The sequence below is a fragment of the Oncorhynchus tshawytscha genome, unplaced genomic scaffold (assembly GCF_018296145.1).
Source record: "Oncorhynchus tshawytscha isolate Ot180627B unplaced genomic scaffold, Otsh_v2.0 Un_contig_12287_pilon_pilon, whole genome shotgun sequence".
In the NCBI taxonomy this organism is placed as follows: Eukaryota; Metazoa; Chordata; class Actinopteri; order Salmoniformes; family Salmonidae; genus Oncorhynchus; species Oncorhynchus tshawytscha.
Window position 1 is genome coordinate 28,263 of NW_024609651.1, and position 11,830 is coordinate 40,092.

Here is an 11,830-nt window from a genome sequence, read left to right on the forward strand (position 1 = left end):
TTAACCCCAGTGTAGAATGAACAGCTCTGTGATTTAACCCCAGTGTAGAATGAACAGCTCTGTGATTTAACCCCAGTGTAGAATGAACAGCTCTGTGATTTAACCCCAGTGTAGAATGAACAGCTCTGTGATTTAACCCCAGTGTAGAATGAACAGCTCTGTGATTTAACCCCAGTGTAGAATGAACAGCTCTGTGATTTAACCCCAGTGTAGAATGAACAGCTCTGTGATTTAACCCCAGTGTAGAATGAACAGCTCTGTGATTTAACCCCAGTGTAGAATGAACAGCTCTGTGATTTAACCCCAGTGTAGAATGAACAGCTCTGTGATTTAACCCCAGTGTAGAATGAACAGCTCTGTGATTTAACCCCAGTGTAGAATGAACAGCTCTGTGATTTAACCCCAGTGTAGAATGAACAGCTCTGTGATTTAACCCCAGTGTAGAATGAACAGCTCTGTGATTTAACCCCAGTGTAGAATGAACAGCTCTGTGATTTAACCCCAGTGTAGAATGAACAGCTCTGTGATTTAACCCCAGTGTAGAATGAACAGCTCTGTGATTTAACCCCAGTGTAGAATGAACAGCTCTGTGATTTAACCCCAGTGTAGAATGAACAGCTCTGTGATTTAACCCCAGTGTAGAATGAACAGCTCTGTGATTTAACCCCAGTGTAGAATGAACAGCTCTGTGATTTAACCCCAGTGTAGAATGAACAGCTCTGTGATTTAACCCCAGTGTAGAATGAACAGCTCTGTGATTTAACCCCAGTGTAGAATGAACAGCTCTGTGATTTAACCCCAGTGTAGAATGAACAGCTCTGTGATTTAACCCCAGTGTAGAATGAACAGCTCTGTGATTTAACCCCAGTGTAGAATGAACAGCTCTGTGATTTAACCCCAGTGTAGAATGAACAGCTCTGTGATTTAACCCCAGTGTAGAATGAACAGCTCTGTGATTTAACCCCAGTGTAGAATGAACAGCTCTGTGATTTAACCCCAGTGTAGAATGAACAGCTCTGTGATTTAACCCCAGTGTAGAATGAACAGCTCTGTGATTTAACCCCAGTGTAGAATGAACAGCTCTGTGATTTAACCCCAGTGTAGAATGAACAGCTCTGTGATTTAACCCCAGTGTAGAATGAACAGCTCTGTGATTTAACCCCAGTGTAGAATGAACAGCTCTGTGATTTAACCCCAGTGTAGAATGAACAGCTCTGTGATTTAACCCCAGTGTAGAATGAACAGCTCTGTGATTTAACCCCAGTGTAGAATGAACAGCTCTGTGATTTAACCCCAGTGTAGAATGAACAGCTCTGTGATTTAACCCCAGTGTAGAATGAACAGCTCTGTGATTTAACCCCAGTGTAGAATGAACAGCTCTGTGATTTAACCCCAGTGTAGAATGAACAGCTCTGTGATTTAACCCCAGTGTAGAATGAACAGCTCTGTGATTTAACCCCAGTGTAGAATGTGATGCAGATTGAATTAAAACATGGTTTAGAATAATGGAACTGTAAATATATTGCATATGACTTCACTACAATGCACAATAATCAATCATCTTTTGGACTTTTCACTAAAGAAACATGGGAGGTATTTTTGTATTTGAATAAAACTTTACGACCATCACATCAGAAAAAAAGTATATTTATTTTAAATGTGGTGCAGTCTGTCCATCACAACAAAGACGTTCAAATGAGGACGACCTTGGACGTCAGATGTGACTTCAACAACGTACTCTTTGTTTATTTATTTAATAACATTTAGTTCAATTATTACATTCATAAAGGATATAACAAAGGAGTATAAAATATGATATAAAATAGTTATTTACAATGAAACTACCCTATTACACTTACTCAAGTCCTTTCCTGAAGTCCTGTGTGATAATGTACTGTATAACGATAATGTAACAATGTTTTTATCTGTCTCTGCTGTTTTGGGATTATCACAGCGTCATCAGAGCCACGCCTCCTGAACCACCTCCTCACTGACATCAGCCAAGGACCTCCGGAATTTCCTGCTCGATCTCACAAACGGCTGCTGCGATTGGACGATAGACTCCGTGGGCGGCGGTCTCCCCCTGTCACCCTCCTGGGCGCTGACCATGGGTGTCTGCACCCAGGTGGTCTGATGAAACAGGGCATAGTCTACCTTGTACTGCCTCCTCCCCACCTGCACCATGTCCTGGAAGCGCTGGCCCCAGCGGATGTCTGCTGGGGTGTAAGACGTGCGTGTCTGGTGCAGGATGCCTGTGGAGTCACCGGTGTAGGTGAAGGACACTACCAGGTCAAAGTCCTCCTCCGCCAGGCTGTCCGGTCCCAGGCTGTAGAGGGGGCTCCCAGGCTCCAGCTTGTGAACGATGCTGGCCGGGGTGGCCAGGATGAGGTGTCTACTCTGGATGTCTAGGTCCTGGTAGGTCACGGAGATCATCCCAGAGGGGTGCTTCGTGGGGCGGACCAGCTGCGCCCGGGCGGTGCCTTCCAGGATGTGGTTCCTGCGGAAGTCGGCGATACGCCACACAAGGCACAGGGCGCCGTTGCGCGCGTTGACCACGGCAGAGCTGCTGAAGCCCACTGTCTGCGCCCTCTTGCTCGCGCACGCCATTTTGGCCACGGTGATGCCGATGACGATTGTGTCGATGAAGCAACTCATCAGGGCCTGGATAGTCACCACCACGATGGCCACCATGCAGTTCTCCGTCATCACCCGGAAGCCATAGCCGATAGTCGCCTGGGTCGACATGGAGTACAGGAAGGCGGAAGTGAAACTGCGGACGTTCGCCACACACGGAGCCGTGTCATGGTCCTCCAGGTCTTTGTGGACGTAGGCGATCAGGAAGTAGAGGATGCTGAAGAAGAGCCAGGAGAGGATGTAGGAGAGGCAGAAGATGAGGAGCATGACCCTCCAGCGGAGCTCCACCAGCGTGGTGAAGATGTCGGCCAGGAAGAAGCTCCACTGGCCCGGGGACTGGTGGAACACCACGGGGCAGCTACCGTCCTTCAGCATGTAGCGCAGCTTCTTCTCCCCCTCCCCCCGGCCAAGATCTCCTCTGCCCATGGTGTGTGTCGTGATGTGTTGGGTATCAATGATACACTGCTGCTGGTCCATGCCTGGACTCATTTTAACAAGGGCTCTTGTGCCGTGCCTCCCCCTGAAAAATATATATATATTTGTGAGGTTAGTGTGATTAGTAAAACCTAAAATAATATATAGTGTACACAGTCCTATAGGTAGAAGTACACGTAAAGCGTTTTTATTAGGTCAAGTTTAGTCTCTTTTTACAAGGGTTTAGGTTAGGAAAGGATGTTATTGGTGAGAGACCATCTCCATTACAAGCCAGCTTAATGTCATCAGGTTCCTCTGTGTTTGATGAAGAGAAGCCTCCATGTTTGAGGAAACAGGCTAGGTCACACCTTGCCTGAGGCTATCAGCACCTGAATGACCGTGACAATGTCATGCCCATGCTGTGAAAACACATTATCTTGTTGGCTGATTATTTACGAGAACTGTGATTTGCTAGGGGGAACACAGTAAAAAGCTGTGCGATTACATTTAATGATAGTCCAAATTATATCCACATTCATTCATTTCAATAAATATTTTCCATAATTTTACAGAAATGAAGACAGGATGAGTCAAAATGAAAGGCAAAATCAGATGTCAAATTAACATGCCTTTGTGAAACTTCATGTGCAATATGATTGCTGTAACCAAGACAGCCAAAAGGAGAGAGACTTCTGGGTTCTCCCTTCCTTTGTGTTCGCTTCACTAGTCGTCCAGAACGTTCCATTCATTTGTCCTAACATGCTATACAACCATAACACATACATTGCCGATTCCCATTGGCAACAAAAGTTTAACGTCATGTTTAACATCAAAGTTGTACTTTCCTTCATTGCAGGTTTCTCTAGACGGCCTACTTTGAAAAACTGGAGCCTTCTTCATTGTGCCCTCAAACTTGATCTAGTGACTCTCAATGTAAACATTGAAGAGTTTTCTGGTAAAAAAAAAAAAAAACAAGCCTTATACAACCTTTCCTTGTTTAGTTTCACCATGTCATCTTACTGACCTAGTACGGATTCTGTTATACCTCACAGATCAACAGTAACCAAGGAAATAGACCTTAAATCCCTCACCTAGTCCAAGTATTGATCCTTTCACCCTTTGATCTATATCTGGGCATTATCAGAACACATCTATAAAGATTCAACTAGGATTTAGGCTGGGTGGGGAAAGAGATCATAATTATTCTTACCAGGAAAGGACCTCATTTTAATCAGACAGACTTGGCCTGTCTGATTAAAATGTTTTACCCTGCTCTGCCCCAGAACAATGGAAAACAGAGGACAATGTGCATGTCCATTTAAAACACAGCTACAATTTAAGATTACTTGAGGTGGATGACACACTGAACTGAGAATTTCACTAAAACCTGTGTTTCTGTGTCAAGCAACATTATAATATTTACTTTGTAGATTTTGTTTTTACTTACTACATTTTTTTAACTTACAACTTACAACTTTTTTTACTTACAACTTCAAAACAGCTAACTACGCCTTTCGTTAATTACTCAGCACTTATTCCTTTCTTCACACCTAAAGTGTGTTCATCATACCTTAAATGATTGCGCTGACCTGGTGACTATATTAATGATTAGTCAGCTAACCGGTGCCATTATATCGCAATCAAGGTGCCAATTCATAAAGAAACGGAATATTTAAACACTGTCAGTCTAGAGTCCGTTCCAACTTCTCTTTCCCTGCATTGAGAATTGTATTGGGTCATTAACTGTAACCCCGAGCTCTGTGTAGTTGGTGAGCTCTTTTGACTTTGAGGATAAATTATTATCCTGCATTTACCACGAATAGCATTCTCCTCTAAATGTTTCCATAAAAGTCCATCTTTACAGGGATACAACTAGATTCTGGCAAGTAGGTTGTTTTTCTACGTACCCAGGGTCAGATGAACTCGTAGATACCGTATTAATGTCTCTGCGTGCACTATGACGTCTCTAGCGTACGCTACCATCGCTGCAGACTTCTGGTCATTGCGCTAACACTAGCTAGCATTGGCTCGCCAAACTACCTCTAACTTTCTTAATGCTGCACGCACAGACATAAAAATGGTATCCACCAGTTCATCTGACACTGGACACGTAGAAATGCGGCTTACTCGAAGGCCTTACGTTCTCCAGTAACAGTATACCCGTTTATTGCAGCATTTTTGTTTTTCTTGACAGCAAAAACAATCTCACCAAACAAACTCCCACTAATGCATACAATGACATGTTAAAAGGGATATTTACCCAAATGACATACTGGTATCCTTACCCAGTAAAAAATGCTAATATCAAGACAATTGACTTGCATTGGATTTGTGTCACAAAAGCTAAGAAGTTAGCATTTGTAAATAGTGGTCAGGTGAACAAAAGCAACGGATTGATTGCTGTCATACCTTGTCCATAGACTGTTTACAGCAAGTGTCAAGCTCAATCCACGATTGTCTGTGGGTTTTCCCTTGTACTTGATTGATGAATTAAGGTCACTGATGAGTAAGGAACTCCCCTCACCTGGTTGTTTAGGTTTAAATTGAAAGGAAAAAACAAAAACTAGCACACTAGGCCTTCCATGGAATGAGTTTGACACCCCTGGTTTACAGGGTAAGGAAACCAATATGTATTTTTTTTTTTTAATTTGGCTGAACTATCTCTTTTTAATTGTTTAATTTTTTTATTTCACCTTTATTTAACCAGGTAGGCTAGTTGAGAACAAGTTCTCATTTACAACTGCGACCTGGCCAAGATAAAGCAAAGCAGTGCGACACAAACAACAACACAGAGTTACACATGCAATAAATAAACATACAGTCAATAACACAATAGAGAAAAAAAGTCTATATACAGTGTGTGCAAATGAGGTAAGATGAGGGAGGTAAGGCAATACATAGGCCATAGTGGTGAAATAATTACAATTTAGCAATTTAACACTGGAGTGATAGATGTGCAGAAAATGAATGTGCAAGTAGAGATACTGGGGTGCAAAGGAGCAAAATAAATAAATAACAGTATGGGGATGAGGTAGTTGGATGGGCTATTTACAGATGGGCTATGTACAGGTGCAGTGATCTGTGAGCTGCTCTGACAGCTTAAAGCTAGTGAGGGAGATATGGGTCTCCAGCTTCAGTGATTTTTGCAATTCGTTCCAGTAATTGGCAGCAGAGAAATGGAAGGAAAGGCAGCCAAAGGAGGAATTGGGTTTGGGGAAGACCAGTGAAATATACCTGCTGGAGAGCGTGCTACGGGTGGGTGCTGCTATGGTGACCAGTGAGCAGAGATAAGACATTTAGTTCTGATTATTGCACATGAACAGCACTCAAAAGTATGACTTCTAAATATTTAAGATAATTGTTGATATTCTAATTGTAGATGTATGACCATGCTTCCATGTCCTTTAATTGCATTATAGTTACAATGCTGTCCTTTATAGGTAGACTCATCGATATGATGGTGATGCAGAAAGTAAACAATTTATTGGGTACATTACCACAACAACTAACAGGGTGACGCGTGAGGCTCAACTTCTCTGCTGTTTTGGTCCCGTGGCTACCACCCAGTGAACAGCATGAAGAGAACCCCTGCACATTCTGCACATGCTGATACTGTGCTTGACTGTGTGAGAGCAAAGTCTACCTTTAAACATATGTAATAAAATATATTTTAAAAAGTGTTTCATCTAGTGGATTTATGACTTTATTGAGTCTGAACACTTATGCTTATCTCTGGTTTATAATCATTAATGGTAGTGATGTAAAGTACTTACAGTGCCTTTGGAAATTATTCAGACCTCTTGAATTTTTCCACATTTTGTCACTTTACATAAAATTGTTTCCCCCCCTCATCTACACACATAAACACCCCATAATAACAAAGCAAAAACAGGTTTTTAGATTTTTTTTGTGCACATTTTTTACAAATAAAAAACGAGAAATATCACATTTACATAAGTATTCAGAACCTTTACTCAGTACTTTCTGAAGCACCTTTGGCAGCAAATACAGCCTTGAGTCTTCTCAATTTGGGGAGTTTCTCCCATTCTTCTCTGCAGATTCTCTCAACCTCTCTCAGGTTGGATGGGAAGTGTCGCTGCACAGCTATTTTCAGGTCTCCACGGAGATGTTAGATCGGGTTCAAGTCAAGGCTCTGGCTGGGTCACTACAGGACATTCAGAGACTTGTCCCGACGCCACTCCTGCATTATCTTGGCTGTGTGCTTAGGGTCATTGTCCTGTTGGAAGGTGAACCTTCACCCCAGTCTGAGGTCCTGGGCGCTCTGGAGCAGGTTTTCATCAAGGAACTCTCTGTACTTTGCTCCGTTCATCTTTCCGTCGATCCTGAAAAACATCCCCACAGCATGATGCTGCCACCACCATGCTTCACTGTAGGGATGGTGCCAGGTTTCCTCCAGACGTGACGCTTGGCATTTAGGCCAAAGAGGTCAATCTTGGTTTCATCAGACCAGAGAATTTTGTTTCTCATGGTCTGAGAGTCCTTTAGGTTCCTTTTGGCAAACTCCAAGTGGCCTATCATGTGCCTTTTACTGAGTGCTTCTGTCTGGCCACTACCATAAAAGCCTGATTGGTGGAGTGCTGCAGAGATGGTTGTCATTCTGGAAGGTTCTCCCGTCTCCACAGAGGAACTCTGGAGCTCTGTCAGTGACCATCAGGATCTTGGTCACCTCCTGATCAAGGCCCTTCTCCCCTATTGTTCAGTTTGGCCAGGCGTCCAGCTCTAGGAAGAGTCTTGTTGGTTCCAAACTTCTTCCATTTAAGAATGATGGAGGCCACTGTGTTCTTGGGTACCCTTTCCCATATCTGTGCCTCGACACAATCCTGTTTCAGAGCTCTACGAACAATTCCTTCAACCTCATGTCTTGGTTTTTGCTATGACATGCACTGTCAACTGTGGGACCTTATATAGACAGGTGTGTGCCTTTCCAAATCATGTCCAGTCAGTTGAATTTACTACAGGTGGACTCCAATCAAGTTGTAGAAACATCTCAAGGATGATCAATGGAGACAGGATGCATCTGAGCTCAATATCGAGTCTCATAACAAAGGGTCTGAATACTTACTGTATGTAAATAAGGTATTTCAGTTTTTTATTTTTATTTCTAAAAACCTGTTTTTGCTTTGTTATTATGGGGTATTGTGTGTAGCTTGATGAGGAAAAAAACGATTTAATCTATGTTAGAATAAGGCTGTAACGTAACAAAATGTGGAAAAAGTCAAGGGGTCTGAATACTTTCCGAATGCACTGTAAGTAAAAATAGTTTAAGGTACTACTCTGTACTTTACTACTTATATTTTTGACAACTTTTAATTTGACGTCTTTACATTCCTAAAAATATAATGCATTTTTTACTCCATACATTTTCCCTGACACCCAAAAGTACTTGTTACATTTTAATGCTTCATGAAAATGGTCCATTTCACCCACTTATCAAAAGAACATCCCTGGTCATCCCTACTGCCTCTGATCTGGTGGACTCACTAAATACACATGCTTCATTTGTAAATTATGTCTGAGTGTTGGAGTGTGCCCCTGGCTCTCCATAAATACAAATAAATACAAACAGTGCCGTCTAGTTTGCTTAAAGGAAAACTCCACCCAAAAACAATGTTTTGGTATTTCGAAATGTTTTGCCTGTCAGCAGTAAAGTTTTCAAGATATGTATCTTTCAAAATACAGAAATCATCCCGTATGATGCATTTTGCATCAAATGATGCATTATACATTTACTTTTGATACTTAAATATATGTAAAACCAAATACTTTTACTCAAGTAATATTTTACTGGGTGACTATCACTTTTAAATGAGTTATTTTCTCTTAAGGTATCTTTCCTTTTACTCAAGTGTGTCAATGGGATACTTTTCCACCACTGATTAATGGCATCACAAAAAACTATTTTACAGCTCCTGTTTTGCAACTGTGTATTAATTTCCAAGAAATATCACCTTTGGAAAGATCTTCAGGTTCCAATAGCCTACAGTCGTTTCCAAAAGTTTTGAGAATGACACAAATATTAATTTTCACAAAGTCTGCTGCCTCAGTTTGTATGATAGCAATTTGCATATACTCCAGAATGTTATGAAGAGTAATCAGATGAATTGCAATTAATTGCAAAGTCACTCTATGCCATGCAAATATACTGAATCTCCAAAAACATTTCCACTGCATTTCAGCCCTGTCACAAAAGGACCAGCTGACATCATGTCAGTGATTCTCTCGTTAAATGAGTGTTGATGAGGACAAGGCTGGAGATCACTCAGTCATGCTGATTGAGTTCGAATAACAGACAAGAAGCTTCAAAAGGAGGGTGGTGCTTGGAATCATTGTTCTTCCCCTGTCAGCCGTGGTTACCTGCAAGGAAACACGTACCATCATCATTGCTTTGCACAAAAAGGGCTTCACAGGCAAGGATATTTCTGCCAGTAAGATTGCACCTAAATCAACCATTTATCGGATCATCAAGAACTTCAAGGAGAGCGGTTCAATTGTTGTGAAGAAGGCTTCAGGGGGCACAAGAAAGTCCAGCAAGTGCCAGGACCGTCTCCTAAAGTTGATTCAGCTGCAGGATCGGGGCACCACCAGTACAGAGCTCGCTCAGGAATGGCAGCGGGCAGGTGTGAGTGCATCTGCACGCACAGTGAGGCGAAGACTTTTGGAGGATGGCCTGGTGTCAAGAAGGGCAGCAAAGAAGCCACTTCTCCAGGAAAAACATCAGGGACAGACTGATATTCTGCAAAAGGTACAGGGATTGGACTGCTGAGGACTGGGGTAAAGTCATTATCTCTGATAAATCCCCTTTCCGATTGATTGGGGTATCCGGAAAAAAGCTTGTCAGTAGAAGACAAGGTGAGTGCTACCATCAGTCCTGTGTCATGCCAACATTAAAGCATCCTGAGACCATTCATGTGTGGGGTTGCTTCACAGCCAAGGGAGTGGACTCACTCACAATTTTGCCTAAGAACACAGCCATGAATAAAGAAAGGTACCAACACATCCTCCGAGAGCAACTTCTCCCAACCATCCAGGAACAGTTTGGTGACAAACAATGCCTTTTCCAGCATGATGGAGCACCTTGCCATAATGCAAAAGTGATAACTAAGTGGCTCGGGGAACAAAACATCGATGTTTTGGGTCCATGGCCAGGAAACTCCCCAGACCTTAATCCCATTGAGAACGTGTGGTCAATCCTCAAGAGGCGGGTGGACAAACAAAACCCCACAAATTCTGACAAACTCCAAGCATTGATTATGCAAGAATGGGCTGCCATCAGTCGGGATGTGGCCCAGAAGTTAATTGACAGCATGCCAGGGCAGATTGCAGAGGTCTTGAAAAAGAAAGGTCAACACTGCAAATATTGACTCTTTGCATCAACTTCATGTAATTGTCAATAAAAGCCTTTGACACTTATGAAATGCTTGTAATTATACTTCAGTATTCCACAGTACAAAAAGTACAAAAAATCTAAAGACACTGAAGCAGCAAACTTTGTGAAAATTAATAATTGTGTCATTCTCAAAACCTTTGGCCACGACTGAATTTCCTAACAAAACCTACTGTCCCACTTCATTTGGAAAGTCCAGATTTTCCATCTGTAGATGCTCGAAAGATGGTCATACTATCAACAAACTCTGTTGATTATCAATTGCTTGCTAAGGTTACGGTTAGAATAAGCGTTAGGGTAAGGGTTAAGTTTAGGGATAGGATAAGGGTTAAGTTTAGGGTTAGGATAAGGGTTAAGTTTAGGGTTAGGATAAGGGTTAAGTTTAGGGTTAGGATAAGGGTTAAGTTTAGGGTTAGGATAAGGGTTAAGTTTAGGATTAGGATAAGGGTTAGGGTAAGGGTTAAGTTTAGGGTTAGGGTAAGGGTTAAGTTTAGGGTTAGGATAAGGGTTCAGGTAAGGGTTAGAGCTAGGGTTATGGTTGTAGATAGATTAAATATTACTGATAGTCTACAGAGCATCTACAGATGGAGTATCCAACTAAAGTGGAACCACAATTATTTGCTCAGTTTGGTTCCCACTATCAAAAGTACTGATTCAGAAATGTTTACTTAAATTGAAACATTGGACTTTTGTTGTATAATAAGCGAGTATAAAGAAAATATGAATGTTTAATTGAACTAGTGTATGGATAATGTTTCTGAAATGTTTAGATTAACCTGTAAAAAACGCTCCACTGACACATTTTTACACACATTGGATGTGTGGGTGAAAGACAAGAAGATATCCTGTTTACACAAACACAGCTGTGCCTGTCACACACACAGCATTGCAAAATGTGTCCACATAAAAGCTCTCCACAATAAGCCCAGAAAGAAACCAAAAATCACTTGGATACAACACTGCCTATATAAAAAAGTCAAACCTTATCTAATTTCTGTTACTTAATGATAAGACACTTACTTCAGTTGTAGGTGTGTGTTTGAGACGTGAGGTTGTTGTCACTGAAACACAACACAGACAAACAGGTAAATCCGGGCTGCTAAGAGTTGTTACGGTCAGTCTCTCACTTATAACCTATTTACAGGTGAGTGTGACCCTCTGAGGGCAGGACTGGCCCAGAGGCAAAGTCCCATGTCATTGAGTCTGATGATATGGGACCAATCACACCACCCCTGAGAAAAACCCTATTGTGTCGATCCATAAGATTTTATGACCGGTATAATATATTTACAGACAAATTAAAGTTTCCTGGCTAGATGTCAATGCTATTTCGATTTTCAATATGGAAGAAGGCTTTGTTGAAACACGTTTTATTGC

At 41.8% G+C, this 11,830-nt stretch overlaps 1 protein-coding gene across 6 annotated transcripts; it reads right to left on the reverse strand.

Moving 5' to 3' along the window:
- Nucleotides 1-1,631: 1,631 nt before the first annotated feature.
- LOC121845388 (inward rectifier potassium channel 16-like) lies at nucleotides 1,632-11,625 on the reverse strand. 6 transcript variants are annotated; one of them, XM_042316642.1, is made up of 3 exons: nucleotides 11,474-11,625; nucleotides 3,894-4,000; nucleotides 1,632-3,154 (listed from the first exon to the last, which is right to left on the reverse strand). In XM_042316642.1, exon 3 carries the CDS (start codon nucleotides 3,121-3,123, stop codon nucleotides 1,960-1,962), a length of 1,164 nt encoding a protein of 387 aa, XP_042172576.1. In that variant the 5' UTR covers nucleotides 3,124-3,154; nucleotides 3,894-4,000; nucleotides 11,474-11,625; the 3' UTR covers nucleotides 1,632-1,959. The 6 variants fall into 6 exon arrangements, with proteins under 6 accessions (XP_042172576.1, XP_042172573.1, XP_042172575.1 ...); XM_042316639.1 differs by lacking the exon at nucleotides 11,474-11,625 and adding an exon at nucleotides 5,458-5,609; XM_042316641.1 differs by lacking the exon at nucleotides 3,894-4,000.
- Nucleotides 11,626-11,830: the final 205 nt, after the last annotated feature.

Coding starts and splice junctions, on each gene's coding strand:
- LOC121845388 (XM_042316641.1), bottom strand. CDS start 3,123: ATGAGTCCAGGCATGGACCAGCAGCAGTGTATCATTGATACCCAACAC.